Genomic DNA, 20,391 nt, shown 5'->3' with positions numbered 1-20,391 from the left:
GATAATTACTGCGCTTCAGCCAGCCTCCGTGTCTCATGTATTAGCATCCCTGTGCTTCAAAATGGCAGCGGGGGCACTTGAATTAAAGCTCATCGAACGAGCTTTAGTTCAAGCGCCCCTGCTGCTATTTTGAAGCATGGGGATACTAATACGCCAGATGCTACAGCACTATAATTAGAGCGCTCTACTTAAAGCACCATCCCCACCCCTGGAGCACACGTAAAAGTCCTCGATCTGTTCAGAATCAGTCATTTGCATTTCAAAGTAGAAGAGCAACAATCATCCAAATAAAGTATTTCCACATTCTAAAAATATTAGTGTTCTGAAGGAATTCCCTAAGATAGGAAGAACCAAGCCAAAGTCTATTATGAAGACATCTACTTTCCTAAAATTTAAGGTTTGAGGGAAAATGAATGTAAAGAAACAAAAAAAAAACTGAGAGAGAAGTACCAGCGAAAAAAGCAGCATTTTTTCACCCAGCTTCTTATTTATTGAAGATACTTATATAGCCTTCATTATTACAGCACTCAAAAGCCTCAATTTCTTCAGTTTATTTCTCAGTGTCAGAACAAAGACATTTGACCAAAGTCACATGAAGTATGTGACAAAGCAAGGAACACATCTATTGTAGGCCAGGACCTTATCTACTGAACTACCATTCCTCTGAATTTAAAACTTTCAATTACAAATACACTGTACAGTATAACCATACAATTTAAAGAAGCACCTGAAGTCTTAGAGCAGACAAATTTTCTCCTATGAGCTCCTGCTTTTACTAGCAGGTTTTTCCCTAACTAGTAATTAGACATAAATACAATGGACAGAAACAAATTAATTCAAGCATTTTACCTCTGGCACAAATCTGACACACACTTTTCTTTTTTAAAGTTTATTTGGCTAATATTAGCATCCCCTTTACTGGTAAGCAATGCCAGTGTTTAAATAATTCCAAACCTCCTCTTTAATCCTAACAGCAAAGGAATTAATTTATATTTATAATTGTGACAGGATGCTGTCTTAGAAGTTATTGTGATATCCCAATTTCTTGTGCCGTTTCAGAAATGAACAGCTAAAAGACAGACTGTGAGGGAACAAGAGCTCTGTAAATAAATTAAGAAAAGTTATGAAACCCATGAAAATGGACTCAGGGTGATTATACTTGAAAGTTTACTTGAGAATAGAAGTCCTTAACATACAATGTCAACCCATTTGTTACCCCATGAAAAGACTATGTTTTTCCTTAGGAAAAAAAAAAAAGGTAGCAACAAGTGAGCAGAGAGCTCTCTATGGTATAAAGTATAAGGAAAGCATTCTGACCTCTCTTCTGACTAAGGTTTGCATTGCAGTCCACTTTCTCTCAGCCTGATAACTAAGATTGCTTTTGGTCCCCATCAGAGAAAATACAGCTAAGAACTTGAACTGATTCAGTACATCTAAGATTGTGGTAAATACCAAATTCTACCTGCTGTATTGACCATGAAAAGTCCATTTAGTGTTCCAAACGAGTCATAATAACTGAGGTGGTCAGCCTGTTGGCTACTATATCTTCTGGCTCAGTTCGACTTCTAACACTACTCTAAATAGTTAAGAGCAATTCTACCAGACTTCTAATAACATGCCGGTATTCTTTATACCATTGTTTATCAGCAGTGAAGTAAATAGCTTCTTCCTCTTCCTCAGTACGGTAAAGAGCAGGGCAACTTGACACTGAAAGGATGTCAGGGTCAGGGGAGTGCAAAGTATGCGGAGTATATTGAGTATGTTGCGACTGTGGAGATGATGGCACAACACTGCGCCTCGAGCGACACAAACTACTGCTTCTTGCTAAGGTGCTGGGAGGCTTTACAATGGACCCTGGGAGGGAAAGGGGGGGAAAAAAAAACGGTGTTACTTGATGTTAACATGATTATTGAAAACCCTATAGGCAGATACTCTTTCTTGCAGGAGTGACATATTAGATAAATGATCTTCAGGATCAACGTGTCTGTGAACAGCTACAGAGTGCTCAATTACCACTACTTAAACAGGAGGAAAGGTGGAGCAAACTTTTGCTTTGCCACACCCTCTCCCCCAGAGGGGTTTGTGGGAATCCAGGACCTGAATATAGCAGTTTTGTGTCACCAAAGCATCCCTCTGGCTAGTTGCAACCACATTCTGGCTCCTTATGTGCCCCCTACCCGCCTCTCCAGGCAGCATGAAGAGGACAGATATCTCAATTGAGAATCTGGTCCTGCATGTTTGTAGGTTTAAAATGGTGGTATTACATTATCATATGTTACACAATTATTCTCCTGTATTTTGCTTGCGTGATAACCAACATAAAACAAGAGGAAACAGCTTTTTCAAGCACCTTTTTCAAACAAGTAAACCTAACTAAAAAAAAGCGTCTGGAGTAAATTAAATTTATTTAAAATCATGTATGCTACAGTTATGAACTCTGACCTATTCAAGACTTGCCAATTACTGCTGTCTCAACAGAAAATGTCAAATATATATTGAAGGAATTTTCTGCTAAATATTGAGCAGATGCCAGATTTATCTTGTCTGGTTTTAACTGCAAGAAATTTGTACTGGTATATTTTTTTCCTCTTTGATAACGCTTCTTTTCCCCAGACCTACCACAACAGCAACGGTGATGAGGTACAGTTCCTCCTTGTCAAATAATGAAGAAGCAAACTAAGACTTTATTAAGGAACTGTCTGACAAGAGGCCACACGCAGCAGTCCAGGAAATCGTTCCAGTTTGTTTTATTTGGAAAGCAAGCCGGCCAGAACCACTCAAGTGAAAATAAACCTGTGGAATTACTCAGACTCACTGCTATGGCATTCACAATTTGTAGACTTCTTCATACTAAGATCATGGCAGCTTTGCAATACTTCACTTGGACAAGGATGGCCTTGCTCACAATGGTGTCAAATTTGCCTACTCTACTTAACTAAGGAAATAAGTCAGGAAATTCAGTAATTTTGCAAATCAGGCTGGATTAATACCACATGCACCTTTCCTCCTGAGAAGCCATTTTAACTTTGGATAACCCATATTGTCTCTTCCTGTGTATCAACTTATTTGCTTACATACTTATATATAGATTTGTACCATGACAAGCAAGGACAAGGCAGATAATTCCACTAGCTTCTATACTTCCTGGAATCTCACAGTAGGTTTAGTTACCACCCTACTCTCCAAGCAGAAGGTCACTCGGGAAGTCACAGCTTACAATGCGCAGCTGCACCTGACCTCAACTTATCAGATTTTTGCACACTTTGTTGAACTGAGTAGTAACTGAGTTCAAGGACAGAATGTTATATAGCATCTGCTCTCTGGAAGCCTATAAATCTACAGTTCTTAAATTTTGCTTCATTTATTTCTAAGCTGAACACAGCTCTTGACCTGTCAATGTTACAGAAGATTACTAGTTAAAATGAGCATACACTGAATCTGACTGCAGTTTTAATACGATGAACTGTGATAGTGAAGTGAGCTTTGAAGATTAAGTTACGAGCTGGCATAACCATGGAGTAGGTATCCCTTTAAAGTGAAGTAAATGCTTGTGTATACAAAATCAAAATTACTTTAATAAATCAGTGTTATGGGATAGTGATGGCTGGCTGTACCCCGTCTTGACTTTTTTAGGATAAAATATATGGTGATATCTGAGGGTATAAAATGAATAAAGTACAGCAAGTTAAGGGGGAAAGGGACTTACTATGGAGCAGATGCTTTACAATAACAACCCATCACCTGTGGTAAATAAAAGCTAAACCTGGGAAGACTACCCTGAATAAACCCAGGACTAGGCTCCCCCAGTTCAGCATTCACTTACCACAGGGTAAAAACAAGCATATATTTACTGTGGAGTAGTTGTTCAACAAGTCCCAGGCCCTTTTTAATTCATTGTAGTTTGTTCAGTTATGAGTTTCAGGTTTATCAGCTTCTATACATACATCATACCAGGAGTGGATGGAGGAGAGGAGCAGTGATGCAGATGCACCTGCCTTTGATTCCTGCTCCACCCAAACTTTAAAACCAAATGCCTGAGGGGCAGTCCCATTTCTATTCAGATAGTGCTGAGCAAGTCAATTGACTCATGGCTTATTATCATCTCCTTTATTACTGTTAAACTCTCTCCACAGGTGTTAACAACTGTCTATCCTTTTTAGGGGTCTTGATGTTTCACTATCCAAACTATCCTTTTTTTGCAATTTTGCTGCCTGTTAGCCATTCCTGGTAATGTTTCTCTCCAATTTTACAGTCTTACAGACTGTTCTTAGCTCTAGCTAAAAACCTTAACTCAGGTGTGGTAATATTAATTCAGCTACAGAAATGAATGACAGTGAAGTATTGGAGGCACTATAAAGACAATCAAGAAGGCAAGATGTTGTCTTCAGAATCTGACATTGAACTACATTTAACTATAATGACTACAGGACAAATGGTACAATATTCTTTGACTACTTTTTGCCTAGTTTGTTCTGTTTTTAAAACTTTATATACACTCCAGCAAATGAATGCACATTCCAACAGTAATATTTGTTTTTTGCTTTTATCTGAAACTGAATAATATAGTGGTAGTTCCCTAACATATTAGTAATGCTTCTAGTTTCTCTTTAACTGAAGAAAGATATATGTTGCGCTACATGTAGGGACTACTGAATTCACGATTCCCTGGATTCATGGTCATTGGCTGGATTCTGCAAAATCCAGGCAATGCCTATGAAATCCACAGGAAAAAAAACAAAAACAACTTACTGAGTGCTGCGGCAGCTCACTGGTGTGGGAAAAGGGGGATGGGGCTGCCTGCTCTAAGGGCTGCCACCTCCCCCTGGGCAACAGCTCACCAAACCTGGAGCCTACAGGCCCTGAGGCTCCTCCCTACCACTTCTGCCACCACCAGTGCCCAGTAGCAGCTGAGCACACAACCCCAGCCCTGGCCTTCCCTGCACCCGCTCTAGCCTTGCCCAGGCTAGAGGGAACCAGCTCCGGACCAGCCGGGATTCAAGTACACAGCCCCATTCCCAGCCTTGGTCTGCCCCACGCCTGCTCCAGACCTGCCCTGGCCAGAGCGAACCAGCTCTGTACCAGCATGGAACCAACACACAGCCCCAGCCTGCTCTGGACCGGCCCATCCAGATGATGCATGGGGCAGAAGCTGCTGCTGGGTACATGAGAAAAGCAGCTTGCCCCACCCACACCACTGCCAGGCCCTTCTTGTTGTGACCACTCAGAGTCCACATCCAGGCTGCCCTGCAGCTCCTCTTCACTGCCACCACTGCCCCGCTGGGTGGCCCAGAGGCAGCACTGGTAACAGCAGTGAAGAGGAGCTTCAAGGCAGCCCAGGCACAGGCTCTGGGCCTGGCAGCAGTGAGGGAGAGGTGGTCACTTTTCCCTCATGCCCAGCACAGCTTCTTCCTGGACACTGCAACTTAGAATGGGTGGACCAGTCCAAAGTGGGCATACAGTGGGTCAGGATTGGGCCAGTGAGTGCAGGTCCTGGCTGGTCCAGAGCTGGTTCACTCCAGTCAGGGCAGGGCTGGAGCGGGAGCAGAGTGGACTGGGGTCAGGGCAGCACATGTGGGTCCCTGCCAGTCTCCATGGGATGGAGGCCAGGGCCAGCAGTGGCAAGTGGAAGGAGCTGCCCCATGGGGATAGCAGGATGCGCACCATGGGCCAGATGGCACCTGGGTCAGGCAGGACTGAGGGATCTACCACAGGCCGGTCAAAGTCCCTCCATGGGCCAGATTCAGCCTGTGGGGCCAGATTTTCCCCACCCCTGTGCTACATGAAGACAGACTGGTGGAAGAACAAAGATATCCAAGTCCAGAGAAGTGAGTTGCAGTAACTGGGTCTAGCAACACCTCATTACTGACCTATCTGGATTTTATGCTTGCAGCCTCATGAATGAATTAATTGTTAATAAAACTAGTGCCCTACTTATAGATTGTCTGCATTATTTACTTTTGTTTAGTATTGTTTTAGCAAAAGCTGTAAATAAACTACTACTACTATTGTTTAGAGGACACAAGTAAAAAATTAAATAGATTAAATAAAGAAAGGGGTACTTTCCAGAATGAACAACAATAAATGTTTGTTTCATTTATACACACACACACGCCTGATAAAAATCTGAAACCAAGTAGTTTCTCTGGTGAAGCTTCAACAGTAAAAATGGGGCTGTATCCTTTACATAAAACCCTGAAACCAAAGAATTATTTACATATTAAAAAGAAGAAAAACAGCATTCTAGCTACCTGTTCAAGCCTACCTAAATATGAATGCATCTGTAATGAAATGGGAACATCCAAATTGAGGTAAAATTTGACCGATAAAACAATAATTTAAAATGATAGGAACTTTGTAATCGTATTTGTGAAAGTGTGGATAATTACTATAAAGATTTAAGATATACTAAATGTCAGAAGAGATGCTGTCCTTCTAATCCTATCTCCTTAAACCCACTGTTATTTTTCTCTTTTACTATCTTCTAAAAAACAAGCAAATACAGCGGCTAGAACTGGTATTCTTTAAACTAGGCATCCAAAGCCACAGGAGTGCCTATACACATGCTCCCTGTTCCAATTCAAATGTAACGGAGCAGACTCGGTTAATCTGCTGCACCACATTTTAATTAAAAAGTTCCAGCATTGCTGCAGCAACACATGTATAAGCCCCATGGGTTTAGAAATGGACACTGGGGCATTTTAACTAAAGCTCGTTGAATAAGCTTTAGTTAAAGCACCCCGTGGCCATTTGGGGCTTAATACATGTGACGCTGCAGCATTTTAATTAGAGAGGCTCTCCAGAAACTGCTCTAATTAAAATGCACACCCACCCCAGCATGTGTATAGGCAGCCCTAGAAACTATGGCTGAATTTTTCAGAAGTGCTGACAGGTAGGAGGGGCTCATTATTTGAAATCTAAGCACAAGTCTCCATGTATGATTTAGGTGCCTGATTTTCAGCAATTTTAAGCCAAGGAATCGGTTATTAGCTTATAAGCAAACCTTTGGTAGGAAATGCACACCAGTTTCAAATTTTTAAACTGCTGTTAACAGATAACTGAAGCTTAAAAGTATGTAGCACTCAAGAGTACGGAAGACAACACACTGAGATCACAGTCTTCAAAAGCTGAAATAAGTTGAGTGTCCAAAACCATTACATGCTCCTAACTCCCTGAGAATCCTTAAAAGGTATCTAAATAGACCATCGTAGAGAACATTCTAGTTTTCTGCTACTCTGTCCTCTATTGATACGAGACCTGACGCCTTTATGTCCTCTATTTTTCTCTTCAAGAAAAAAATAGAGGACATAAAGGCGTTGGGTTTTGTATTAATAGAGGACAGAGGACAACCAGACTGTCCTCTTTGGTGGTCACCCTATATCTAAAAGGAAAATAGAATCAATAGAAAATTGTGACAATAACTGCCAGAAAGTTTCATCCCTTCTTAGGCTTTACATCTTTAGAATTTTTTTTGTCTTCAGCAGCCAAGTGTGAAGTCATCTTCACTGTCTAGGTAATCACAATTTTAACAGCCTGGTGTCTAGTGATGATGCAATGACTACATCATCAGGGTGGTCTGAATCCCCAATGTATATTTTTCAACTACAATTTAATTTAAGATAGAATATTTTCCACTGTTGACTTACTACCTTCTTGCAAATAACCAGTTGCATCCCACACAAATATTTTGTCTGAAAACTTCTCTGGACAATAGCACTAATTTGTTTCGCATGGTATATGTCTGGAAAGCTATGTAACACATCCTCACAAAAATATTAAGGGACAGTTTCCTACTTTTTACCTGCTAGTCTGTTTTCCAATATGGGAGAGAAATGGATTAACATTTAACTATATAGGAATGTGAACATTCTGGATTTTATAAACAAATTTGTCATCCAATTTGCATGGCCAGATTTACAAAAACATTATTTTTAAGATTCTCTCTTTTTTTTTCCCCGCTTAGAGTCAACAGTAACAGGAAGTATTTTTCAATCTTTACTCTTAGTGCCAGCCCATTTATTGGGGTTCTAATTTTTGTAGTTCCAAAAAACCTTTTTTTTTTAATTTCCCCCATTAAGATATGGGCATCACACGTTACCACAAAGCAAGATAGGGTGTGAATTTAGCATAATCTATTCTGCATTTAAGAGTGCACTTACAGATATACTCTATCCCGTGATAAATACCAAGCTTCACTTACCCACCTACGAAGATCCATAGCGTAAGCTATCACACATTTACAGGGGCAGCGAAAGCAAGCACATCAGCAAGTAACAGAGTATGCTGTGAATTTACACCCTTGTCTCTTGTTGCCTCTGGCAACTTGTTTGAGCACCAACACCTTAAGTCCTACCTTTTTTTAAAACTTGTTTCTATTTCCTGTCAAAAATGGCCCCCTGGTTTTTTTTTTTTTTAGATCTACTTTGTTTGATCCTCTTCCAAAGCTCCTGCTCATTTCTTTTCACCACATTATTTCTCACTACTCTTGCTACACTTCCTTAATGTCTCCCTTTGCGGGGACATACCATGAAACTGTGAAACTATTGGAGGAGTGTCTTCATCTAAGTCATCAACTCCCCCAGCTATTGGGTAAGGCGGAATGGAGACTCGGGGCATCACTACCCAACTGTGATCAGAGTAAAGAGAAGAGGTCAGGCTCGGTAATCCTGAGTTGTGCGCTATCTGAAAGCCACAGATCTTCTCAATCTGCTGCCATCGATAAAGACGCTCTCGCAAACTTGTTGTCAGTTCAGAGAGTGCTTTTCTAAAAAAAAAAAAAAAAAAGAACACACACAGTTATTTGCTTTGTCATCAGCACTGACAATAGTACACTGTCTGACAATTGTACAGAACAGTAGAACAGTGTAATCCCTGCTGTCTCATATGCAATGATAACCTTCGACACTAGCTCACATTAAACTTTTCAGAAGATACTGTACTTAAAAGTAAAATCAAATTCAAATTCAAATAATCTGCAGTGACCTCCATGATTTCTGATAAAAAAATTGATAATACACATCTAGTTAATACTCTTACTTTGCTTCAAGGATTTTATGGTCCACCTCATCTAAGGAAGAGCTGTGTGCAACATGCAATGTCCCAAAGACAGTGCTTCTCTTCTTTTTTATTTTTTCTGCCTGAAATGCAGAATAAAACATGAAACCAAGGGCTGTATATTTAATGCAGATGACAAAAACATTGTTTTGAAAAAACAAAGGTAGTAGGTATTTGTGAAGAAGAGAACCTTTATATTTTAACTGCAGAAAACATGACCGGACAACATTCTATCCCATTAAAATGTTTACATCCACAAGTTCATTTATCTAGTAAAACTGGCCAGGTCAACAAGGCTTTTGCTTCTAAAGTTTTGCAAAACCTCAAACGTGAATACAGTGTCCGTACCTCATCTTTAGCAATAGATAGCTGCATTTCTGCATTTTGTCTTTTAATATTGTAGTACTGCACTTCCACTTCATGTGTTAACTGGAGCCATTTCTGCAGAGCATCGGGAACAGACCAGTTGCTTCTCAGTTCAAATTCTTTTTCAGCTTTCTTCAAAGCCATTCGAACCTAGAAATGCAAAAATCACCACAAATTTTGTTAATATTGAAGGTAAATGTGAGTCAACCATAAATGCCACAGGCCATGGACAGCCATTTATTTCTAGCACTAAATTTCTGCGAAATTCTTAATGCTAGAAAAATATCCCAGGGGTTGCAGCATACATGTGTAACTCCCTAGCCAGGGGGCTTAAACACAAGTGAGCTCTCCAGCTACAAGGCACTAAAAAGCTGATTCCTGGGTCACTCTGGACACAGTGCAAGCCCACTGATTGTCTACCTGCTCTCTCCCCTGCCTGGGAATAGAGCAGGCTGTCAAAAAAGCAGCAGATGCCACAGAGAGCCTGGGGAGGGTTCCAGACCTGGGAGAATGCCCTCCAGCCCAACCAATCAGCTGGTCCCAAAGGAATACTGGGGACAATTCTCCCACAGTAGCAACACTCCTAAACCCCCAGGATGGTTGCTGCTGCAGGCCCAGCTACTTCCCACCTCCCACACTTCTCCAGGTCAACCCAGGGAAGTGCAGGGGGCCACTTTCCCATGATGGCAACCCCCCTGTCACAAATGTAACACCTGTCCATGGCCACTATCATCATCCTAAGACTCCTCCTTCAGGACATCTGACATAGTCTGGATTTTCAGAGCTACTGCATGTGGCACTGGCCGTGTTCAAGCAAAACAGCGAGACATTTCTAAAATTCAGAATGCAAATTTATGTATACTGCATCAGACCTCAGAACTCCTCTTTATTAGCTTTGAGAACTCGTCGTTCTGTTACAATTTGATCTTGGCATTTTTTAGTCCACAGGAGTTATGAACAAGGGACATAAATGGGCGTTTATTCACGTGCTCAAGGGGGGGTGCTTTAATTAGAGCAGCTCAAAGAGCTGCTCCAACTAAAGCACCTGGAGTGTCATATGTATCAGTGTCCCTGCACTGAAAAATAGCAGCTGAAAAGTGCCCCTGCTGCCATTTTTCAACGTGGAGATGCCAATACATGTGACACTGAAGCATGATAATTAATACTCTCCAGCAGACTTGATTGAGTCTGCTCCAACATGATGTAATAACAGTGCATCAGAGCAGCCTTGCTGCACATATATAGGTGCCCAAATATGAGGAACTGTTTTTCATTATACTTGAGTAACATTTTGTTATACAGTTTATCTACATGTGTCTGCATAATCAGGTTACTATTGCATACTGCTTCTGTGGCTATGAAGCAATGAAACATGTTCAGATTAGAAAATGCCTCCAGGACCACAAGCCTAATGAGAGGAAAATAATTTTAAAGAACAAAGTTCATTAAACAAAGCCCCAATCAGGAAATCTATGAAAACTAAAGTGACCCTTAATTTAGATACCTGTACTAGTTCTTCCTCTGCATACTTGAGCCTGCTCAGTTCACATTCAGCTCCCTCCCTCAGCTCCCTCAGGCGCTGTGCTTCCCGTTTTGCATCACTGATTTCATCCATCATTTTGCGCTCCAGGTTTTGCTTTTCTACAGCAACATTTCTATTTTCTTCCTGTGCCTTTACGAGCCTTTGAAGTTGAACAAAAATAAGTCTCAGAGAAAAGACTGAAAATCCCAATATTCCACTGAACAATGAAAAACCATGAGACATTTTAATATGTAGATGCCATTCATTCATCACAACTAATAATTCAAATCTCAACAAAAATCCCATATCTGGCGCACCAATCTGAATTACTGTCCTTTGTATGTACTTAAAGGTGTAAAGAGAGAAGTACAATCTGGTTTACTATAAGAACTTTAATTACAGCTTCTATATGAAAAAAGTATTATCTTATTCATAACCCCCAAAAAACAGTAAGCAGTTTTCAGGAAAGTCTTGCCTGAATGTAACAAGCTATAAAGAAGGGAAGAAAATGCATGAGAAACAGGTTATTCCAAGTTAAGTTCTTTTGCGATCAGTGGATAACATAACACTTTTCTTTAGTCTTTTTTGGAATCACCTTCTCTGATCAAATTTAAAATATCACAGAGAGATTGCAATATGTCAGGCATATTCAACAATTGCGGCTGAACTGGTAGAACTCTCCCCCCCAAAAAAACCCAAACAAACCCAAAGGGTGCACAAATCCAGTGTTGTCTCTAATCAATTCTTCCCCCAGTTTACAGCTTTAAATAAGAAATGAAAACATTCATACCTCAAAATAACACATTAAGACAAATAACTAAGACTTAAATCTTTTCTGGTTGACATACCTCTCTTGCAAGTCAAGAAGGCTTTGTTCTGCATTTTGGAGGCTTTCTAAGTCTTTCATCATTTTTATGATGTGTTCTCTTGAGGTCCTGTTCTGAGTATATGCAAACCAGCAGCCTCCAAAACCAATTACTATAGAAATTATTAGTGCAAAATCCTTTATCCAGTTGTGAGGGGGGCCTGTACAAATAGTTATACAAATTATTTAGTACAGATTTAAAAGGTATGCTATGGAAATGACTTCAGTCATAAAAGTGGTGGAACCTGGCAGTCACCAAGTGGGTTCTAACTTAAATAACTCATAAGCTCTCTCCAATGTGCCCTTCTGAAATTCTTTTGGGGGCATTTTCCAAAAGGAGATTTGTTGCTAAACTTCATTTATAGTAGATTAACAATGCACACTGTATATTGGAAAGTTAACAAATCCTTGTGCTACACTGACACTGGAGTCTTCATTAACTATTTCTATTTCATGAACTATAGAATAATTCATCAGTAACCAAACTGTGTAACTGGGAAGAATGTCAGGTTCAATTCCAAAGTCCCTCCCCTCCATATACAATGCAGTCATTGAGATTAACAGGAACCCCATAAGTGAATGAGGGAAAGGATCAGGTTCAGATTAGCATAAAGTTCTAGGTGACTTGTATAAGGACAATATGAATTTAAAAATTTGGCTGCCCAGCTAAAGATATATAGCTGTTAATCTCTCTTGTATTCAAAAATGATCCAATTAAAGTAATTAACCAGACTAAATTTCTGTAGAAATAAAAGAGGTTTGATCTGAATTTTAAAAAAGCATAATTTGTTTATATACTATTACAAAACATAAGATATCTAGCCAAGGATTCAGTGATATAAAATAGATTATTCCTTTTACATGTAGATATGGCAATATTTAAACTGCTGCATAAAAATATCCATCAAGATGCACTTAAAAATATTCCAGGGGCACTACGTACCCACTTTAAGCCCAAAAATGACAAACAGGCTCCTGCTCATGAAGAGGCACTGACATCTCACACTGCCCTTAAGAGACTGTACAATGCAACTGGACCCCTTGAATTCTGAGTTACACAAAAGGGTGCAGCTGCCTCAGAATTCCAAAAGAAGAAATTTAGTGAAGTAACATGATGGGACAGCAAATCCTTTCCTAAATATGGCTAAAGAACAAGCGGACAGAAGTTTTCAAATGCCATCTTACTCAATTCACCCAAAATAGAAATGCAGTTTAACAGTTTACTTATTCGATTGAAAACAAGTAAAGTTCATATACTTTAACTGAATTCTTCTATAAAGGAACAGTAAGAATGTTTCTCGCCTGAAAAGATCCTGGGTTTATGGAGTCAGATTGCAGAGAATACGTAAATATCCATGCGTGGCGTTCCTAATTAATAGCAGTGATATTGCGCAGGAAGGACAATGTAGCTGAACACCTGAGCATCAATACATTACACACTCAAAAGATGCCAAAGTCTCTCAATAATTAAGCAAGCAGATATTACTCCAATATGCACATTCATTATCTAACACACGTTGGTTCTGGTAGGCTGGCAGTCCTGATGCATTTTAGCCATCCTAACTACAAACAGCACAGGGGTAAGTCACATTACTCCATCCGCTCACATTTTGTATCAAGACGTAATGTATAGTGAAAAGTGTGGTCTGTTAATAAAACAGGACTAAGACATACAACAGTGAGGCTCATGCTAGAAAGGGCATTTTTGTAAGTTTTTTTTCTGATAATTTTTGTTATGCAGGCTTGATGACTAGAAAATGATATTTAGAAATTTGCTTTTAGGAACTGGCTTGTAAGTAAACTAGATATGCATTAGAATAATGGTCCAGGGGAACAGCAAGGGTTAACTGGTTTCTAAAAGCCTGTTTGTGACAAAGTTTCCTTCAAGGCCCACTGTGTCATTAGCAAGCAGGCATACACATCCTGGGAAATTAAAAACATCCAAAGTGTTCCATAACATTAGATAGGTTTGCTGCATTGGTGTCAGGTCACAGTGACCAGCTGCAGAGCCCTTGGGATGTCTGATTTTGGTAGACTGATGAAATTAAGATGTGTGCATGTGATGGGTTTAGGAAACAAAGCATTATGCTGACAGGACAGAATGTGGACAATATGATGACCACGGGGAAACCAATCAACGGTAGCTGGAGATGAAGAGTCATCAGGAGGAGGAAAAAGAATACAAAAGGAGGGATTTCAGAGCAAAGGGTCCTTGAGGGGTGAACCTGAGGCCACCATGGACAGAGGGCGCTTCACCAGCCCATCTTGCTCACCTCATTGGAGTGGGAGGGAGGCCTTGGCCCTTGACCTCCAGGCTCCTGACATCTGACACATAAGAAAGAACCACAGGGTGAAGCTCACATACTGGCGAAACATCTTCCCTCTGTGACAACCCTAGGACTGGTAGATATAGAATGGAGTGGTGGGGGGGGAAGGATTTTGTTTGCCTCGCCTGTATTATTCATATCTGCTATCACTGTGTATCAATAACATTTGCCTATTATTGAATGGAGAAGTCGTGGTCAGTCTGAGGGTTTGGGTCTGCCCAGAACAAGGTGTCTGGGTCAGCACCAACAGGCTGATCCCTCTGATCTCATTCTGATGAATAGGTATATATGAGTCCTTTAGCCCTAGGTTTCTAACATGTCCATCTAACAGCTGTATCAGATATTTCAGAATATGAAAAGAAATACTTCAGCACTAACAAGATTTTTGGAATCCCTGAATCAATGGATGGCATCAGAACAAGTTATAAATTATAGAAGCCCTAGACAGAGCCAAATTTCAGGTTTCAGGTAACAGCTCCTAAATCTGACACTTCGAGAAGGTCCAATAAAAAGTGTGCACTTGGGTATTAAAGACAAAAATAAAACTATTCCCCCTCCCCCCATCATAAAATGGTTTTGAAAGTGAGTACTAAATCAATAGAGAGTTTTTTAGAGAAACCCTTTGTTATAAGTCCATTGCATTTAATATTCACACATTTCTTGCTTAGCATTTCCCATGATTTACCAAAAGTTTGTAAAGCAAAAGTTTGTTTTACACACAATGTTTCTAACTTCTGTTAAATACCCATTTAGCAGCATCTCAGCCTTCAGTTTTTCATCCATTATCTTTTCAAGCCTACTTGTCTGTTACATTAATGTTCAAGATGCTGGTCTTGGCCAAGGGGAAAAAGAAGGCAATTAAGGTAAAACGAGCTAGGTCTGATGGTTTTCCTGGTGCAAATTCAGCAAACAGTTTTAGCTCAGTTTAACTCTAGTAGTTAAACTAAGCTAGTTTTTACTCTGACCGCATCTCAGTAATGAGGTCAGTTTAGTTAAATTTTTTTTAGTACATATTATCTAAGGCCTCATACAGACATTCAGTTTTTCCTGGGGGAGTCATTTCTCTTGCAGGTGAAACCACAAGTATACAGATGTTTAGGCTTCTTCTCCCAGGGTAAAAAGTGGCCGCTCTAGAATAAAAGTAACCTGGGAACAACAAGGGTTACATCACTCCCAGAAGTCTCTCTCCTGAGACAGTGAATGCCTGAATATGCCGTGGCTTCTCTTAGAAGAGAACACAGTCCTTCAGCTTCTACCTCCCACCTCCCCCAGGAGACAGTTTGTCACTCTCTGGACTCTGCTGCTCCTGAACACCCTCCCCTCCCCCACTTCGCCATTCCCACATTGTGCTGCAGGTAAATGCAAGTTGGCCATAGGCAGTCTGGATGAGTCAATCATGGCTGCCCTATCAACTGCTGCAATCTGTCACCAAGCAGATTAAGGAAGCCTACTGACCACATTATGTATGAACAGTCTGCCCCCATCCCTGGCTGCAGTGTCAGCACTGCAAGCTCTCAACTCTTCAGGGCTTCAACGTTTGAATGTCTGTACACAAATCTCTGGGTAAGTTTTTCTATCCAGAGACCAACCTTGGGAGAGTTCTCCCAGGTTATTGGAATGTGTGTATGCAGCCTAAGAACAGCTTTAACTCACCCAGGAAGATATATAACACTACCACTAGAGCAGCCTAACAAACCCCTGTAAAATTTGTACTGCAAACAGCCAGATCACAAATAGCATTCTGATATTGTAATTCTACAAACCAAATTTCCCAGGTCTCACAATGCACTAATATATTCACAGTGGAGAGAGCTGTCTAATCTACAGTATACAACCTCAGTTGAAATCAAGACAAATATCCTCACTGAGATCTTAGTCACAAGATAAAACCCCTAGATATACTAACGTGTGAGAGGTCCAAATAAGACAACGTCCAAGGCTTTTAGCTGAAGTTTCTGCCTGTGGCTCCGATCAGTTATTTTCAGATGAGAGATCATAAAAGCAGGTTCATTTACTGCTATCCTGTTGACAATAAATCAAATGTTACGTACCAGGTTTTTACATGAGCTACAAAGAACTATACTGTGAAAACACAATACTAGAGCATATTGATCTTTTTGTCAGTTTTATTGACTATATTTACCGTTAAACCAGAGACCAGGAGATAATTTGTTAAATTATCATCAGGAAGTTATTTTTACAAGAGATAAATGAAATGTAGACATGGGACTGTTGGCTGGAAACAGATGACGTTCAAGCATATTATGGCAGCAATAAATAGAACTTCTGGTTTCAGAATTCCATGTGTGCCTCAGTTTTATTTGGGCAAGGACAAAAGAGTAGATTGAAATACATGTCCTCTAGCAGAAAAAAGTAGTTAGAGGCAGCAGATCATTAGAAAACATGAATAACACGTATTATAAAGTAATTCAGAAGGGAAAAAAATCACCTGGGAAGTGTTGTTCCTTTGACATTACTGTCTCTGAAATTTTTCTCATACTGAGGAAGTTCAACAAAGTCTATCAACCACTGAAGAGTCTCCTCCTGAGTCCAGTTGTGAACTGTGAGATAAAAGATTGCCTTTGTCAAATGATGCTGAGTTTAAAAAACCATCAGGGCTACAATTGAAAGTAGAATAAAGATGGCAAGATGGGCAAGTTACATAGTCAGCAAAGGAATGGAATCACACAGTAGTACTCACATCTACTAACAATGTGTTCCTGGCAATTTGCCTTTTTTCATTATATGCTCTTTAGAGACAAAGCTGAAGCAAATTACAAATAAACACATACTTAACCAACAGAAACATTTCTTTATTAAAAATTCCATAGCATAATTTAGAATTTCTCATCTTGAGACCTGCAACAAATGTTCTCAAAGTCAAATTCTTTGCCCTTTCTATCTTACAAAGCTGACTGTATACCAGCAGGTGCTAATTCCATTTAAGGTAACATGCAGAGATCCTAGTGCACAGGCCACGGAGAGGACTCCTTTTTCACTGGAACATTCATACAAACGCATACCATTTGAACATGTTGGGGGAGTGGGGCAACAAGGAAGAGAGAGAGAGAAGAAATGGAAAAATATGGGGTTAGGAACGCCAAGGGCATTACAAAAAATTTTTAAAATGCCTGAAGCATCTTGTAGTGATGTATAAAGCCTGCAATACTTCCCCCCACCCCATAATTTAGTTCAGAGCTGTTCAACTCATGGCCTACCAGATACCTATTTAGAGTCAGCCCAGGCACCACTCCTCCCACCATTCTTGCTGCTGCTGTTGCTGGAGCCTGCAGGCTTCTCCCATTCTCCTCCAGCTCCTGCTTCTGGCCCATGGGAACTGGGCAATGAAGCCCATGTGGCCCAGGGAGCCCACAGGTCAGGGAGGGGAACCTAGGGCCTGCCTATGGTCGGGAAAAGGGTTTGTGCTAGGCATGTGGTCTGCAAACACTCCAGAACTGGACAGCTGAGTCTTGAATGAATATAGACAAAAGCTGAGAAAATCTTAGCCATTACATTTCTCTATCCACCATTACTCTACTAAAGATTACAGCCAACAGTATACATGCCCTTCTGTTATGGTGAACCATAACCTCAATATAAGCCAACAGTGTGCTCTTGTTGCAAAAAAGCCAACAGTGCCAACAGCATCCTGGGCTGTATGAACAGGAATGTCACTTACAAATAAAGAGAAGTGATTTTTCCACTCCATTCAGCACTGGTGACACTACACCTGGAGTACCGTGTCCAGTTTTGGGCCCCACACTTCAAGAAGGATGTGGAGAGTTTGGAAAAAGTATAGCACAGGGAAGTAAAAATGGCCAGGAGTCTGGGAGGCAAGACTGAGGAAAAATTGAAAGAACTAGGGTTATTTAGAGTAGAGAAGACTGGGGGGAGGGGGAAGGTGCAGTTGGTAATAGTCAAACTACCTCAAAGGTTTTATAGAGAGGGTGGAGATGAACTTATCTCTGTGCTGTACGGGACAGGGCTAGGAACAATGGCCTCAAGCTGCTTTCTGACTATGAGGGTGGTCAGGCATTGAAAAGGCTACCTAGAGAAGTTGTGGAATTTCTATCCTTGGAAACTTTCAAGAGCAGGTTAGACAGACCCTTTGCTGGGATGTCTTAGTCGGGGACGATCCTGCCTTGAGCAAAAGGCTGGACTAGATGATCTTCTGAGGTCCCCATACTTTTGTAGGATCCTACAAAATGCAAAAACCTCTCAGTTTAAAAACAAACAAACAAACAAAATTTGCTGCCTACTGGAGATTTGAAATAGTCTCAGCCTACAGCTTCAGGTATTACAGGTCTGTCAGTATAGCTCAAGGCTATATACAAGCTAGCTTTCAGACTTGGAAGCAATATAGTCATGTTGATGCAGCACACTGTCCCAGGTTATGAATCCAGGATCAGCATAGCTGTAATTGCTTCTGGTTCTGCCTTACATGTACCAATACTCCCAAAAGGCCATGGACAGATACCCTTGCAACTTCAAGGGCAACTGTTTTACCTAACTATAAATGCAAACTTTGAGAGAGCTTGCAAACTTTAAGATCCCCTGCATTATAAAGAATTAAAGTACTGGCTTGAATTATCCATCACTAGCTTTGTGTTTCTCCAAGAATTGAACCTGCATAAGTGGAGGTCCAGTAGTGTTGAGACTCCTTTGGAAAGTTGACTTTAAGGTATCCTCTCAATAGAGAAATTTGACAGGTATCCTTTACCAAAAAATATTCTGACAGACATTTGTAGTCTTTTATTTACACTGGAGACAGCAGGATGGTTTATAGTTTAAACCACTGCTATCCAACTGCTAAGTAGTCATGAGCCGCGTGCCCTACAGGCCGCACCAGTGGAAGCCTCAAAAAGCACAGGCCACACCAGGGCAAGCCTGGACCACCTGCCATGAAGCCTGACTTTCCAATACTGCTGTACCATATGCCTACAAGGGCTACCCCCTGCCACTGCACCATGCAGGCACCCCTACTCACCTCCTCCCCAACATGCACAGCTGCACTGTATGCTCAGAGGCCTGGTCTCACCCTCAGCTCCCCACACAACCTCCTTCAGCTCCCCACTGTGGTAAAAATATGTTATAATCTAGTCATTATGATTTTGCAATAACGTTTGTATAGCAGCTGCGTGATAAAAATGTCTCATCTCACTACACAAAGGCTTCACAGCTGAGAACTGTTTGGCTTCACTACACAATTGCTTCTGCTAAGGCATATAGGCCAATGATAGATTTACGAGTAGCACTAGACTTCTACAGACATAGCCAAGAACAGATGCAATAAATAACTCCTTACGAGAGATAAGAGAAGAGGCACAGGGAAAGATGCAGATGTAAAGAACTCACCCTGACCGAAGAATGACCGAGATGGGCTTAAAGACGGCCCCAGGGAGGAGATTTAAGATGTAAATGAGACATGTATGTAAACCATCATAGAACATGTACCTGCTAGACATATGTTGGAAGACGTAATACTTGGGCTGCCAATAATTACGCGACACGTTAGAATCTTTTGTTTATGTTAGCTATAAAAAGGAACCCCAGACTCTGTTTGGGGTCGACACGGATTTGAGCATTAAGCGCCCTTGTCGAACTTGTTTGCAAACAATAAATCTGAAATTGGACCCAGCCTGTGTGTGTGACTCTCTCCTAGAGGTGGATTGGACAAGCCTCCAGGGGCACAAAACTAGCCGTTTGTGCAACACCACGTCACCTGCCAAGGTGGGGACAGGCAGTGGAAGTTTGAGGAAAAAGGAGGAGCCCAGAAACTCTGGCTGCTTTTGCAGCCAGAGCAATGGGGAGGTGGAAAAGGCAGAATGGCAGCTGGGTAGGAGCCACAACAAACCCCTCATGGCCTACATGCAGCTTGTGGGTCAGTAGTTGGATAGCCCTGGTTTAAACTACAAAGCTTAGTATGACTAATATAAGAGGTGAAGTTGCATGGGATTCTTAAGAGAATTACTAAGCACAAAATAAGTAATGAGTGTCACAACCCAAAGGTGTGATTTTGTTTTGCGTGTGCTTTGGCACCACTGAATTATGTTCCCGCTAAATTGCAGCTTCTTTGCACGGTGGAGTTTTCTGCTGCAGAGGAGAACCCCGGTGCAAAAGAATTCCCACCAATTTGTAGCTTTCTTTGCAGGGTGCATTTCTTTGTTGCAGCACAGAAATGCTCGTTGCAAAGAGTTCCCACCATTCGTATTCTAATTAGAGTCCCATTATTGGCTTGCGTGAAATTATTCACACGTGGC

The 20,391-nt window shown here is 40.9% G+C and overlaps 1 protein-coding gene across 2 annotated transcripts in view; it reads right to left on the bottom strand.

The window, feature by feature from the left end:
• STIM2 (stromal interaction molecule 2) overlaps positions 1-20,391 on the bottom strand; it is a 124,040-nt gene that overhangs the window by 1,195 nt on the left and 102,454 nt on the right. Inside the window, exons 4-11 of one of the 2 annotated variants that reach the window (XM_025208727.1) lie at positions 16,581-16,692; positions 16,038-16,153; positions 11,788-11,965; positions 10,922-11,099; positions 9,400-9,567; positions 9,034-9,134; positions 8,523-8,761; positions 1,635-1,854 (exon numbers count right to left, since the gene is read on the bottom strand). In XM_025208727.1, coding sequence (XP_025064512.1) covers positions 1,635-1,854; positions 8,523-8,761; positions 9,034-9,134; positions 9,400-9,567; positions 10,922-11,099; positions 11,788-11,965; positions 16,038-16,153; positions 16,581-16,692 — 1,312 coding nt within the window. The remainder of the gene's footprint in view (positions 1-1,634; positions 1,855-8,522; positions 8,762-9,033; positions 9,135-9,399; positions 9,568-10,921; positions 11,100-11,787; positions 11,966-16,037; positions 16,154-16,580; positions 16,693-20,391) is intronic. The other variant, XM_006027500.3, reaches the window with a different exon arrangement.

Source organism: Alligator sinensis, unplaced genomic scaffold (assembly GCF_000455745.1).
Source record: "Alligator sinensis unplaced genomic scaffold, ASM45574v1 scaffold183_1, whole genome shotgun sequence".
Lineage (NCBI taxonomy): Eukaryota > Metazoa > Chordata > Crocodylia > Alligatoridae > Alligator > Alligator sinensis.
This window is presented reverse-complemented; position numbering and strand designations above follow the sequence as displayed.